Raw genomic sequence first — 15,010 nt, 5'->3', positions numbered from 1 at the left:
GACCTTGACATTGATTGTATCATTCAAGATTGGACAAATCAAATTTCTTGATGCGTTTCATTTATTTGAAAAGCATGTAGATTTATTTTCACCTCTCCTTTTACTTTTTTACAAGCTTTAGTAACCATAAATGAAAAAGGTATTGACAATTCAATTGGAAACTCAACATATTACCCCAAGACACTTACATGTACCAAAGAGGAAATCCTGGATAATTAAAGGTCTATCATATGTTCCTTTGGAATTTCAACCAAAGTTGAAGAATTGGATCTTATATCACTGTATTGGATACCTAAACTACATAAGTGTCCTTACAAACAATTGTATATTGCTGGGTCTTCCAAGTGCCACCACGAAACCTCTTTCTAAATTATAAACATCTATTTGATCAGCAAACAAAGCCGGGCTTCAAAGTTATTGTGAAACTGCCTATACTGGAGGTGGCGTGAATCAGATGTTTATACTTAAACATTTCAAAGATCTTTGAGAGTACATACAATCTAAGACTCTTTCATCTTGCAATAGTATTAACATATTTTACATTCTTACACTTTACACAAGTATTCCCCATTCCAAACTGAAAGACAAATTGAAAGAGTTGTATTGATTTGTTTCATAAAAAAGAATGGCCAACGTAGATATAGGTATCTTGTCTGAGGGAGGGATGAATACTACTTTGTATAGGATCACTCTGATTCAAACAAAAAATTCTCTGAAACAGACATTAGCAAGATGCTTGATTTCTTGATTGACAACATACTTGTTATGTTTGGAGGACGTGTTTTTCTACAGACTGTCGGCATTCCATTTAGAACCAATTGTGCCCCTTTCCTTGCCGACTTGTTTCTTTATTATTATGAGGCTGACGTCATACAAGAACTTCTTAGGAAGAAAGATAAGAATTTAGCAATATCCAACTTTACTTTCCGCTATATAGATGATGTTCTCTCGCCGAATAATTTAAAATTTGATGGCTATGTTGAACGCATCTATCCCATCCAAGTAGAGATTAAGGATACACCAGATACAGTTACGTCTAACTCATATCTTGACTTAGGTCTAGAAATTGAAAATTAGGATCGGTTGAAAACAACACTTTACGACAAAAGAGATTATTTCAGCTTCCCATTTGGGAACTTTCAATTTCTATGAAGCAGCATTCCAGAAGTGCCTGCATACGCAGTATATATCTCCCAATTCAAACGATATTCCCGGGCTTGAATTTCCTATCATGATTTCCTTTATACAGGGTTGCTGATCACAGGGAAACTATTAAACCAATAGTTCCAAATGGTGAATTTAAAATCCTCCCTTCGTAAATTTTACGGACGCCATCACGAGTTGATTGACTGTAATGGAATAACCGTTTCAAAGATGATATCGGATCTGTTCCTTATGTCGTAATTACGATCCCCTTCTCTTTTGCAAGAATGTGACCTACCAAATTAGACTACTAATTGGGTTTGTAATAAAATGAGCAACACAACGGGTGCCACCTGTGGATCAGGATCAACTCACTCTTCTTGAGCACCTGAGATCCCCTTTGTTTTTGGTGGGGTTCCTGTTGCTTAGTCTTTAGTTTTCTATGTTTTGTACTATTATTTGTATGCTTGTCTATTTAATTTTTAGCAATAGCGTTGTCAGTGTATTTTCAGTCTATGAGTTTGACTGTCCCTCTAGTATTTTTCGCCCCTATTTTATTAGAGCATTTGAGTTTTAAACGGAAATTTAATGTTTTGATGGGAATTTGACTTCGTGGTTGAACTCAATCGTGAAAACCACGAACATTAGTAACCCACAAACAAAAGTACTTTTTAATCATTTGTTAGGTTTAAGATTAAATGAAGATTAAATGAAATAATTATCAAGAATACGCAATTTGAGTCAAAAGAGGGAGCTAACAACCCATTATGTTAATATATATATATGTTGAATGTATAAATATAGATGTGAACTGTTTGGATATAATCAAATTACTTTAAAAAAAAAGACAAAATATGAAATATTTTTTATGAAATTCCGTTTATTTATTGTCAAAACGTAAAACAGGCAGTCGTTTAAGTTGAAAGTAAAGCTAGAGAATTTATATGAGTTATTGATTTGAAAACGATTATCAACTTGTGACTTATGTCGCTCGCAACAGATGACTAACCTATTTGATATCACTTATATTATAATTAAGTGCATCGAGTATAGTTCACGTTTTTTTGGAGGATATGCTAGTATAAAAGTCATATAACAAACGACATCTCATTAATCCAATCCGGGAAGTCCAACGGTGACATCTATGATATACAAAGCATTGACAACAAAAATTACCACAATAATAAATATACCACATACAATATCAATCTCCTTTCCGACATCGGTCCATTTAATTTTCTTTTCGTTTCCCTTGCCATTACACTTTTCTTTTTTTCTCATACAACAACACACTTGACAGCGTAGTATTCGTGAAACATTTACAAATCCCCGCATGAATGAAGACACCGGATAATTATCCTCTCGATGATAATAACGTAAGCTAAGGATGACCATCAGTACAATAACCGCACTAATGACAACATCAGCAAATAAAAGAAGAGATATGGAAGATATTCGTGGACTTGAAGTTGCAGGTAGATTGTCCGATGAAATTGTCAAGAAGACTGCGATTGCCAGGAGAACAGTTACAGCATATCCAACTCTTTCTCCGCTTTCTGGTGGAAGTAAAAACACAAAAATGTTTAAAATAATCATCACACAAATTGGGAGAATAAGATTCAGAACGAAAAACATGGGATTGCGTTTCAGTGTCAATGAAAATTCTAGGAGTTGAAGGTCCTCATTTTTTGCAACACTTGATTCAATTAATTCCCATGTTTTTTGTTGAGTGTACCACCACTGCACAACAGAATCGTAAATCGGTATCACATCGATTTCCTCACTGGTATATCCCCATGGTAACATCTGAAGTTTACAAATCTGCGCATCGAATGGATACCTCGAAACATCTGCATTACAGACAACTTCATAGTTATCTCCAGGGGTCCACGTGACAAAACCATTGCTTTGTACTCTCATAACAGTATCGTCTTTATGAATAAATTTTACACCGTCATATGAATTTCCAATAATAAAAGATGGTTTCCAAATTATATGTTCTTCGAGAGTAACTATGTCAATTTCGTTTTCTGTGCTATTCCAAGATATAGTTTGATCAACCCAGCTTATGCTAAAGTATCCAGTTAAACTTAGTTTTCCTTCAACTTCATTGAATTCTTGGATATATATTAAATGAAAAAACATATATATATTCACTTTCGATTTATGGTCAAGGACTGGTCGCAAATTTATATTTTTTCCACCGGTAATATTTTTGAAGAACGCATCAAAATTCGTGTATGATACCGAGTAACTTTCTCTTAAAAACGATACTATCAGTATCATAATTGCTATATATCCACTATTTTGCATCTTCATTTTTCAAACTTCGGCTTGGAGTTAGTTAATCTGTCAATAAGAGAACATTTAATTTTGATAAATTTCTCAGTTAAGCATACATAATTTGTTTGATTTTTTTTGTTGTAACAAGCACACCACAAAAATAATGAGTGAAAAGATAGTTGTTTCATTTGAAATCCTACCACATTTACTTTTTATTTCATGTCTTTATTTTAAATAATTTTGTCAACGTGAACTATTTGTGTTGTATCTTTGGCTTGTTTATAATGTATGTATTCATGAAAACGGTTTTATTACGAGATCTGCATTTTATATCAACAACTGAATTCCACATTTTAACGGAAAACCGTTACCATATTTTTACTTTGAACAGGTACACGGAGCATATACACATTTATCATGTTTATTATCCGTAAATTTGCACAATGGAACCTTGACTCTGCAATATGTCCAAATCATATTGTCAATTTACCAAGACACGAATGAAATTAACCTTTAGCATACTCCAAAATACCCATGATCTATTAAATAATGAACGTGGTGTTAGCAAATTGTATTAGAAACCATAAGCTGACTATTTCGTCTTAAATGCATGATATTTTTTATTTGTTGTTAGTGACTTTGAACTATCTGTCTGTAACTGCGAGTACTCCCAGATCTGTACCTAGTGTCTTTTTTGTTGTTAAGAGGTTTAGCTAGCTATAAAACTAGGTTCTATCCACAATTTTCTACACAATAAAATGCCTGTATCAAGTCAGGAATATGTTGTTATCGATTCGTTTGGTGTGTTTGAGCATTTTTGCCGTTTGATTAGGGACTTTCCTTTTTGAATTTATCTTGGAGTTCAGTAATTTTATTATTTTCGTAGGTAACATGTTGCAAGGCTTAATATATGTCACTATCCAATGTCCACTCATTTTCTAACTAGTAGCGGTCCACATTTCCCTCAAATAAACTTAGTCAATTCACACTGCGGGACCTTCTTATTGTATAAATATTAGTTTGTTCTTTATCTAAAAATGTATGCAATGTTTATCACTGGACGTAAAGATGTATGAAGACAAAGTCTTTTTTCAAAATCTACAAACGCATAGTAAAGATTTTTCCTTTTATAAATAATACTAGAAACAATACATACAGAGGTCGTTGCTGCTCGAGTGTCTGATTTTTTATTCAATTAGGTTCTCATGTACAATTTTAAAATTGCCAGAAAATGTACTGAAGCAATTTCCAGAGTATAATTTTAAGAGTAAACAAGTGTTACTACAAGGTAACTAGTAAAACCCTGTAACTGAAGCCTGTTAAAAAAGAAATGTCAGCAATGAAACCAAGCGTTTTAAAGATTCTTTCGATTTATTATGAAAACAAATGTTACCATAGTGTAACCATCATAATCATGACACTGGAATTGTGACTTTTTTTAAAGGAAGTAAAAACAACTTGTCATCAATATGAAAAGAAAAATGTAACCAATGTAACCAATGAAACCAAACATTTTGCAGCTTCTGTTTATTTTAAGTGAAATTCTGGGGGAAAAAATGTAATAGTAATTATTACTCACATGACATGACGTAGATATTTAAAATTGAAATGCATTTAATGCTCATAAATTGTTTTAATTTTATCGGATTTGAAAAGCACATTTTTTCGCTCTTGATTTAGAGGATAAAACAAACAAACACTTGAATTCCAGATGCCGATGTTGGTCTGCACTCAGAGTAAATTTAGTAGGGCGACTATTTTGTACTACATTTTCAGGGTATATGTACACATTACTACATGTACTACACCACTCAACACAACAAAATCCTGAATATTATTTTTTTTACTTTTAAAAATGATTTGACTTACCTTTAATGTGTTATTTCAAAACTAACAATGTAAAAGTTATGTTGAATGTTCTAAGTAAACGTTATTGGACATAAGGTTTTAAATATTTACGTAAAATGCTATCTTATTTCAACAATCATGTGTCCACTATTTAAAATCCCATCCGATTAATAAACAAGGCTTTGAAAGTAAGTATTGTAATGAATAAAACTTCAACATTGTTGTCACAAAGGTATTATACACTATATATAATGACATGCGTCTTACAAATGAAAGCTTGGTCATTTAAAAAGTAAACAAACGATTTGTGATATAGAAGAGCATAGCCAAAGCCTCGACGTCGTCTCAATGTAAACAAGTGGGATACGTTAAAAATTCAGATTTCTAGATAAGCTATGGAGAAAAAACATTACAAAAAATAATGTTATCTTTTGATTTGTTTGGTGCGATGGATTTACATTGTTGCTAATAAGATAATTGGACATGCGTTTACTGACAATATATAGTTGATGGATTACTTATTGATTATTTACAATTTAAAAATCGAAACTAATTGTACTTAATCATACCCGGTAATTTCTCAAAAGACATTTAAATTGCTTTACATATTATATTTCAGGGCCTTTTATAGTTGGCAATGAGGTATGCGTAAACTCATTGTTGAAGTCCGTATGTGATATAGTTGTTTATTTCTGTGTCATTTGGTATCCATTGTAGAATAGTTTCGTTTGCAATCAGACACACCTTCTTATTCCTAAAAATGAAACACCGACTAAATGATAGAGTTATTACATATACACCAGTGATACAGCACCATTTTAACTGTTCTCAAAATGTCGTTATAATTTTAAAATAGCATATTCAATTTTTGTTCATTAAATACGCGCTGATGAATTTACATAAAAACGTGATGTATAGGTCCTTAGGTTTTAAACAATAAACTGAAGTGAAAACGAAAATAACCAGTCACTCATGCGTTAACAAGGCCGTTGTGTGAACGTTCTTCATTATCCAAGATGTAAACATTTATGACGTTTCATTACTATGTGATACAATACACTAAATATAGACCCAAAACTTAACTATAGTTTTAGGTGGCCGCTTATGTGCTTAACTGTGCAAGGTATATGTATTCAATGCAAATTGTCACTTGGATGGTTAAATTTAATTCGTCATGTATATCCTGATGAATAGATAAAATAATAATACAAGAATTAAGCATCTTTAATTCTCAGTACTCTTATGTTTACGGAAATCATTGTTGTAATTGGTTAGACTTTCACTGACAAAGTAAGCACTATTAAATACTTCAGACTTTATCTAATTTGTCTGTGAGTTGATTGAACTAACACTCTATTTGATGAAGATGATAAAGATTCCTACTATAGAAATGCACTGCTTTTCAATAGAAATGATTCGCCCTTACAGAAAAAATGAAAACGAAAATGAAAGTATTGTATCATTATTCGACAGTTAATACGAATACGTGATATATTTATTTATTTGAGTAATAATTTCACACTATGATTGCAGTATATGCAATATAAACTGAACTGCATATCTTACCTATATCATAAATTTATAAAACAATCCATTTGATATATAATTTTTAATTACATTATAAATTCTGCATCTGTTTATTTATCGTTCTTCATTTAAAATGTGTGACATTTACGTTGAAACTGTTTGTTTTTCTGAATGCTAACTTTATATACACTGGCCAGAATTCCATCATGTTAAGAGTGAGGACGGACGATACAATATTAAGATGGAGCCAAGAAACTGACTGTGTTACTTTAAAATGTGTCCATGGGACACTTTTCGACCCTTTAACGAAAAACTTAAACAATGTTTAAGGATGATTCTAGACTATTCCTGGTTGTTGTTAAAAATAAGCCAAATTACCAGAAATACAGTTTCTGCAAAAATTACAGGTTTGTCACTATTAGGAAATTAAAAGTGTATGTGCAAATTTAGGTGCGAGTGTGTGAACACACTCGATATTACAAAAGTATAACTTTCAGGGTATATTGCCAAAAAAGAGGGTAAAATTTATTCCACAATTAAATATTTGAGGGCCAAATCAAACATTGTCGCTCAGTCTTAAAAACACAATCTGAACGAATAACAATTTTAATGTTTTCCCTTACCTTATACAAAGCCGTATGCAGGGTTATTCATTTTGAATTATTTGAGTTAAGATCCTTACCATTAAGTTACGTAAATTCACATGATAAAGGGACTAATAATAAGAATGATCAATCACTTTTATAAAAAATCGGGTCATACATAATTATCTAGCCGTTGCTATTTTCCTTATTCCTCCTTTGACACAACAAACCAAAGACTCCGAATATTATCTCTTAGACCACCAGGCAGGCAAACTCTCATGGATTGATTTTTATTTCCTTTACAATTCTGGAACATTAATAAGCCAGACTTAGTCTGAAAGACTATTGTGAAGGTATTTTTATTCGTAGGATACCAGTGTTAAGTGTTCAATGAAATATAACAACTGTTGTCTAAATCAAGACACAGATTCCCATAAAGTTTTGACGTCATGATTCGGACATTGTTGATTTAATCTCTGAAAATACATCGAAATATAAACAAAATTACTATGACCTTCATTTAAAATGTCAGAGAGGGTTTTACCCATTTAATCATTAAAGAATAAAATTGAGAATGGAAATGGGGAACGTGTCAAAGCGACAACAACCCGACCATAGAGCAGACAACAGCCGAATGCCAGCAATGGGTCTTCAATGCAGCGAGAAACTCTCGCACCCGGAGACGTCTTTCAGCTGGCCCCTAAACAAATATGTATACCAGTTCAGTAATAATGGACGTCATACTAAACTCCGAATTATACATAAGAAACTAAAATTAAAAATCATACAAGACTAAGAAAGGCCAGAGGCTCCTGACTTGGAACAGGCGCAAAATTGCGGCGGGGTTAAACATGTTTTTGGATATCTCAACCCTCCCCCTATACGTCTAGCCAATGTAGAAAAAAACAAACGCAAAACAATACGCACAGTAAAACTCAGTTTAAGAGAAGTCCGAGTCCGATGTCAGAATATGAAACAAAAGGAAATAAACAAAATGACAATAATACATAAAATAACAACAGACTACTAGCAGTTACTGACCTGCAAGCTCCAGACCTCAATAAAACTGATTGAAAAAGTATATCTTCATCATATGAATATCAGGCACGATCCCTCCTGTTCGGGGTTTAGTATTATACCATCATGAAATAAATGAGAAGAACATAACCCCTGCCATGCAAACAACTGGTTTTAGAATAAATGTGTTTTATTCCGATGCAAAGACCCTATAAGTGAATCAATATTAAAGCCAAAATATGCAATCTTTAATGACCTGACAACAGTATTGTAACTATATCCCTTCTTAATAAGTCTGTTTTAAGGTTTTGTTAGCTTTTGAGGTGGATACTGACATTTTTTGTGCTTTGTAAAGAATATTACCATAAAAGATTGGATGTGAAATACCTGAACATATAAGATGGCTGCATGTTGAGTTATATTTACGAATTAGTTCCTTATACCGATGATATATTTAGTAAATGTTTTGACTAGTTTGTGATATCGAAAACCCTGGTGTAATAATTTTTCAGTAACCTGAACTGACCGACTTTTAATCATAAAATTTTAGCAAAAGTTATAGTTTTCAACGAGAGTCAGATTTCCGATGATGATATGCCAGATGATATATTGAAGTGCTCAAACTCTCATACTTAAAAGAAATTTGTAGGACTTTTATATTTAACCGGTTTTTTTTTAAATGTTCTGTTTATGATCCAATTATAGAATTAACATCTTTAATGATCATTTATCTGTGGATCTCAGTTTAATAGGGGTCATCACTTCTGATTTCACGTATGAAACATTTAACATGTTTAGTTTGCAATATCTTTCAATCGAGACAATTTATAAGCAAAGCTCATATCAGAAACCAATCATTGTATTCTGCTCACCCTTCCGGAGCACTTGAGATCACCCCCATTTTTTGGGTGGGGTTCGTGTTGCTTAGTCTTTAGTTTGCTATGTTTTGTGTACAGTACTATTGTTTATAGATATAGGAAGATGTGGTGTGAGTGCCAATGAAACAACTCTCCATCCAAATTACAAAAGTAAACCATTATAGGTCAATGTACGGCCTTCAACTTTTTGTCTGTTTGTCAGTTTATTTTCAATCTATGAGTTTGACTGTCCCTCTGGTATTTTTCGTCCCTCTTTTAAATTAAAATTAAATATTTAATGAATGTTGTCATTACGAACAATAAGTGAAAGTATAACCTTATTTTGCAATGTCACATAAATGAATACAAAACAACAGGTTTTTTTTCTCCAGAAAACGTTTTCATTCAGTGACAAGTTGATGGTCCAATCAACACCTTTGATTATAGTATATCTGTTTATCACAGGTTAATAAGTGCCATCACTTCTGATTCTACGAATGCAACATGTACATGCTTTAAAATGTTTACTTTGCAATATCCTTCAATAGATACAATTCGTTAGCAAAGCTACTATCAGAAAGCAATATTTATTTAATTGTTAATGAATGTTGTCATTAATGAAGTAATAAAGTAAGTGGAAATGAACACAATATTTGCAATGTCCCACAAATCAATATAAAACAACAGTTAATTATTTTTAGACACATTATTTTTAATGGCTTCAAATTCCTCGGTCAATTTGTTTTTTGGAAAACTAAATAACCTCATTGGTTGATATCTTTGGCGGAAGTACATGTGCTACATCCTCATTCTTTCAATATCCACACTGTGGGAAGGTCGTGGCGGTGCTCCACGTGTTGTCGGCAAAGTAACTATATTCTTTAACTTTTACTTACATTTGCCTTGGTGGCAATATTGTAACGTTTTCCACGTTACGGCTGGAAATTATAATACGGTAAATTTATTAAGCCAGTTTTAGGCAACAATGGCAAGCTCTTTCTCACAACGTTAAATGCTCTGGGCAGGCAGCTATTGCAAATGTAAATGATCAAGACAGAATAAATAAATGAAATATTTATTATCTCAGTATCAACATGATTAACAAAATAACGATTTAATTAAATAATATATACACATAGTTTTTGGAAGTTTATTCTCCCGTCTATAAATATATCAGTATAAATTAAATGGCTTAACAATTTACGTGAGTCCAAAAAGACGTCATGTGACGGTGTGTGGCTTTAGTAAATAGTAATTAAACGACTTAGTCATTTATTCTTTGTCTAAATAGCCGTGACTCTTTTAAAATGTAATGAGTCTTTTATTTATGCGTTTATAGAGTCTTTTTATAGACCTATAGTATGCTTGTATGATTTATTATAATCACCTTGAAACTTTTAGTGTAATATTTATTAAACACACTGAGCGTCGAAAAGATTGTTGCAATATCACAAAGTGATAATATTGAGAGTACTTAGTACCTCAGGAGCCAATTCACGACTGAAATTTACTTAAAAAAATTTCTCTATTTATACTAAATTCCAACGCACTTGATTATGACGTCACAACATCGATTACGACAATTGATCTGTTTTACGGCAGTAAAACAACGTAAACAAAATGTCTAACGTCAAAAGTTGTGTTTGTGACTCAGTGAAAATATGGTGAAAGCGATACATACATATTATTTATGACAAGAAACAATTAATACAGATAAAAATACCACATTGGAATATAATTTATGCATGTACAATGGATAATTTAATCAACAGAATAATACAAAATGGTAAGTAATACACTGACTCAATTGAGGAAAATCCTCCAATATGTCCCTTTCTCTCTCATAATTTGAAGAAATCACGAAGTAACGTTTTAACATAACTATAAATACAAAAGCAATAATTCACTTATAACATTTTGAGCCTACATTTATATGTTTACCCCATTTATAACCATATTTATGTAGTATAAACCTTGTGAAGAAAACACAGCTATAACATGTAAACACAAACATTAAATAATTGAGGACTTGACTATGTTGTCATGTATTATCTTTAAATTCTCAGAATAGTGAAAAGATATTAAAAAAATAAAATAAGTTAGTAATATTTGAGAGGTATGAAAGTTATCAAATGAAGTCATAGTTTGCCATGATATACAAAAATAGTTTATTATTATTTTTTTCTGTCAAGAACGAAACGTACTTCCACGGTAGGGACAGTCAGTGTTGATAAATCCGTTACAATATAGCCTTGGTGGCTTCAAGGCCTTGGTGGCTTTAAGACCTTGGTGGTCATTTATATATGCCTTGGTGGCAATAGACCTTGGTGGTCATTTATATATGCCTTGGTGGCAATAGACCTAAGTGGTCATTTATATATGCCTTGGTGGCAATAGACCTAGGTGGTCATTTATATATGCCTTGGTGGCACAGGCACTTGTCTCAAAAAAAATAATTCCTATATATACCTTAATATAACACAAGGTACTTAACTAAATTTTTGAATAATGACAGTCCCAAATTTCCGTTATTTTTTTATTTCTCGGTTGTCAAACCTATTTAAACTTAATATGCCGTAAATCTAAATTGATTTATCTACACAATGGTATATGACACGACTATCATTGTTGTCGGGATCATTAGTAGCAGGCCTCAGAAGTCGGTACACGGGATGTTTTTTTTCATTCGTCTCAATTTTTGGCAACACCCAGTCCGCATGTAATTTTATACTGGTTTTTCATTGGTCAATCGTCTGGCTAAAAATAAATGTGGGAAATTTTGGTCAATTTATAACTCTACATTAGTGTCGTTGTGTACACGTGTGTTTTATTACAAACTTATTTGGGTTTGTTTCACATAATCTGTAAAGAATTTACAATAAAGGTAATAATTCATAGTCAGAGGGAAGCTGACAGTTTTTATTTTAATAATTTTTTATAACAATTCAATCACTGCGGGCTGGGTGTTGCCAAAAATTGAGACGAATGAAAAAAAGCATCCTTATGACCGACTTCTGATGCCTGCCACTATAATGATCCCGACAACAATGATAGTCGTGTCGTATACCATTGTGTAGATAAATCAATTTAGATTTACGGCATATTAAGTTTAAGTAGGTTTGACAGCCGAGAAATAAAAAAAATAACGGGAATTTGGGACTGGGTGTCATTATTCAAAAATTTAGTTAAGTACCTTGTGTTATATTAAGGTATATAGGAAATATTTTTTTGAGACAAGTGCCTGTGCTTGGTGGCAATAGACCTAGGTGGTCATTTTTATAATTTTTCATATTTGCCTTGATGGCAATATTAAATTAAAAATACTAGCTTTGGGGGCGTCAAGACCTTGGTGGTCATTTATATTCGCCTTGGCGGCTTCTTGATAGAACTAGATAGTAATGTTTGACCTTGGTGGCAAAATGTATTGGGATTTGGACCTTGGCCGGTAGTTATTATCAACCCAGGTGGTCAGATATTTGTAAACGCAGGGCAAAGTGCTATCGCTATATAGAATATATGTAGAAGTGGGGGCTCTGGCCATTTTGGAGACCTGTAATTGAAAGGAGAATAATAAATTGTTTATAGCGTAAATCGTTTCTTTTGTTTCTTTTGAGTGTTTTCATTGATTATTACATCGTACATACTGATAGAAAATGCTCTTTAAAGACTTTGTTAGAAAAGAATAGAAATATTGAGAAAGTCGAATAATTTAGTGTGACATGTCACTTGATATTATTGTTGTTTACCGGAATGATGTGTATTGAATTATGAGGTGTCTTCGTCGAGATCCGCGTTCAACGGTCTGTTTGATTGTACATAAAATTGAATAGAATGTTTTTGTTTTCAGATGGTGTTACCTCTGATGAATGAAGGAGAAGCAATATGACATTACACGATGATTCATGTCAATGAGTTTCGAATAACCTAAAAGGAAAGGATTTTTCTGATCAGAATATGGTGAGAACAAATTGCAATTAATATTGAAGTAATGTTTTGATTTCTGAAGATAACTAAAAAAAAAAAAAAAAAAAATGGGAAAAATACGGATATAACACTAAATTATGTATGTCTGCGTTGAGAAAGGGAAAAGAAGTCAATATGGCACGGTACTTAAAAAAATGTGATGGAAGCAGCTTTATGTTCAAATGAACCTATTAAGTAATTCTAATAATTTTTCCGTAATTTCATGTTTACTATTAGATGTGTATATAATTTCATTGATGTGTTAAAATCTGTCACATAAATCTTTTGTCTTGGCAGATTAAATAATGATTGTACTATTTTTTGTTTTGTTTTATTTAATAAATATGATGTTGAATGATTTTGTAAACTAGTACAAATGTATACTAAAATTTTATTTATGGTTAAATATTTTAATTTAAATTTCTTTGTCTACAGATTGAGGGACACTGATTCCCTAGTGGTTTTCCACGTGGATTGTAGGTAAAGGGATTTTTCCTTTTCAAAGTGTGACTAATTCTGTCTTGTTATTGGTTAATATATTTTCAGAAGAGTTGTGAAGAATCAAGTGGAAATACAATTGTCCATGTTCCTGATTAAGAAGTAAAAAGTGTGTTTGATTCAACAACAGTAAAGAAAGATACAAGCCAGCATAGTTTACACTTGGAGGTGAAGTCCCTTTGCTTACAAGCTTTCCATATGCCGAAGATGTTATTAAATAATGACAATATTCATTTTGATATAAGTTCATTGTCTTAACTCAACTTTTAAAAGTCTATGTTGTCAAATTCATGAGAATTTATTGAATTATGAACTATTTATAAAGAACTGTGTACATGTATCTTGAAATTTTTAGAAGTGTTTTAAAGTAATTAAGGAATAATATTTAATAAAAGTGTTAAAGATATTTTTGTTTTGAGTACTGGGAATACTATTCCTTAAGGGCATACGATACAGTTTTGATCCTGTATTTACAAGTTCACAAAAATTTGCATATAGGCTATTTTTCACCTGATAAAATCAAATATGTAATAAAAAATATACCTTTATGCGCTACTTTTTGAGTAAAATGAGGTCGAAATTTTGAATATTTGCTCGAAATTCAGATTTGTGGCCGTAATTTGTTTTTCGAACGAAAGACATAACTTTTTTGTTATAAAAGATAAAAACAAATTGTTTTTTGTTAAATAATCGGTAATTTCTGTATTTTATAAATATCTTTTTAAAATATGCAATTTTTTATTCAGATATAACTCATATTTATCAAATGTTCATGAATTGAGGAAATAACGTAATTTTTCACTGCATGTTTATCACAATTAAAAAAAATCCTCTATTTACAGTTTTATAAAATTTGGGTCACATAATCTCCCTGCAAAATGAAACCCAATGCCGTTTCGGAAAAAAGGGGTCCATGAACTCGTTTTCAAATTAAATCAGTTTGAATGATAAAAATCAGTCGAAAAATGCATCTCTTCCCGATAGGTCACAGGTTGACGTCGCGAAAATAACAAATTACGTTAGCAACGTCATTACCTTCCCTGTAACTGTATCGTATGCCCTTAAGGGAAAGCCTTGCTAGTGGTGTAATTTGAGATTGTCCTGCAAATATGCTGTACGGACTATAGAGTATTCTATCCCCATAACTTAACATGAACTGGATGCAAGATTATATCAATCACTGAGGATATGTGTATAACCTCATTGGTTGATATCTTTGGAGGAAGTACATGTGATACATCCTCATTCTTTCAATATCCAAGTAGTGGTTGGTTAAAGGGCTATTATAAT

At 32.0% G+C, this 15,010-nt stretch overlaps 1 protein-coding gene and 1 long non-coding RNA gene across 2 annotated transcripts; one reads left to right on the top strand and one right to left on the bottom strand.

Annotated features, from left to right (window-relative positions):
• Nucleotides 1-2,026: 2,026 nt before the first annotated feature.
• Nucleotides 2,027-5,607, bottom strand: LOC134705226 (acetylcholine receptor subunit delta-like). Its single transcript, XM_063563988.1, has 2 exons — nt 5,296-5,607; nt 2,027-3,492 (listed from the first exon to the last, which is right to left on the bottom strand). Exon 2 carries the CDS (start codon nt 3,460-3,462, stop codon nt 2,254-2,256), a length of 1,209 nt encoding a protein of 402 aa, XP_063420058.1. The 5' UTR covers nt 3,463-3,492; nt 5,296-5,607; the 3' UTR covers nt 2,027-2,253.
• A 7,450-nt stretch (nt 5,608-13,057) lies between these two features.
• LOC134705225 (uncharacterized) lies at nt 13,058-14,122 on the top strand. The gene is made up of 2 exons (XR_010105501.1): nt 13,058-13,216; nt 13,769-14,122. It is a non-coding gene; the product is annotated as an uncharacterized LOC134705225 (long non-coding RNA).
• The last annotated feature ends 888 nt before the right edge of the window (nt 14,123-15,010 follow it).

Source organism: Mytilus trossulus, chromosome 2 (genome assembly GCF_036588685.1).
Source record: "Mytilus trossulus isolate FHL-02 chromosome 2, PNRI_Mtr1.1.1.hap1, whole genome shotgun sequence".
NCBI classification, from domain to species: domain Eukaryota; kingdom Metazoa; phylum Mollusca; class Bivalvia; order Mytilida; family Mytilidae; genus Mytilus; species Mytilus trossulus.
Note: the sequence above shows the minus strand (reverse complement) of the source record. Positions and strands in the feature narration are given on the sequence as shown.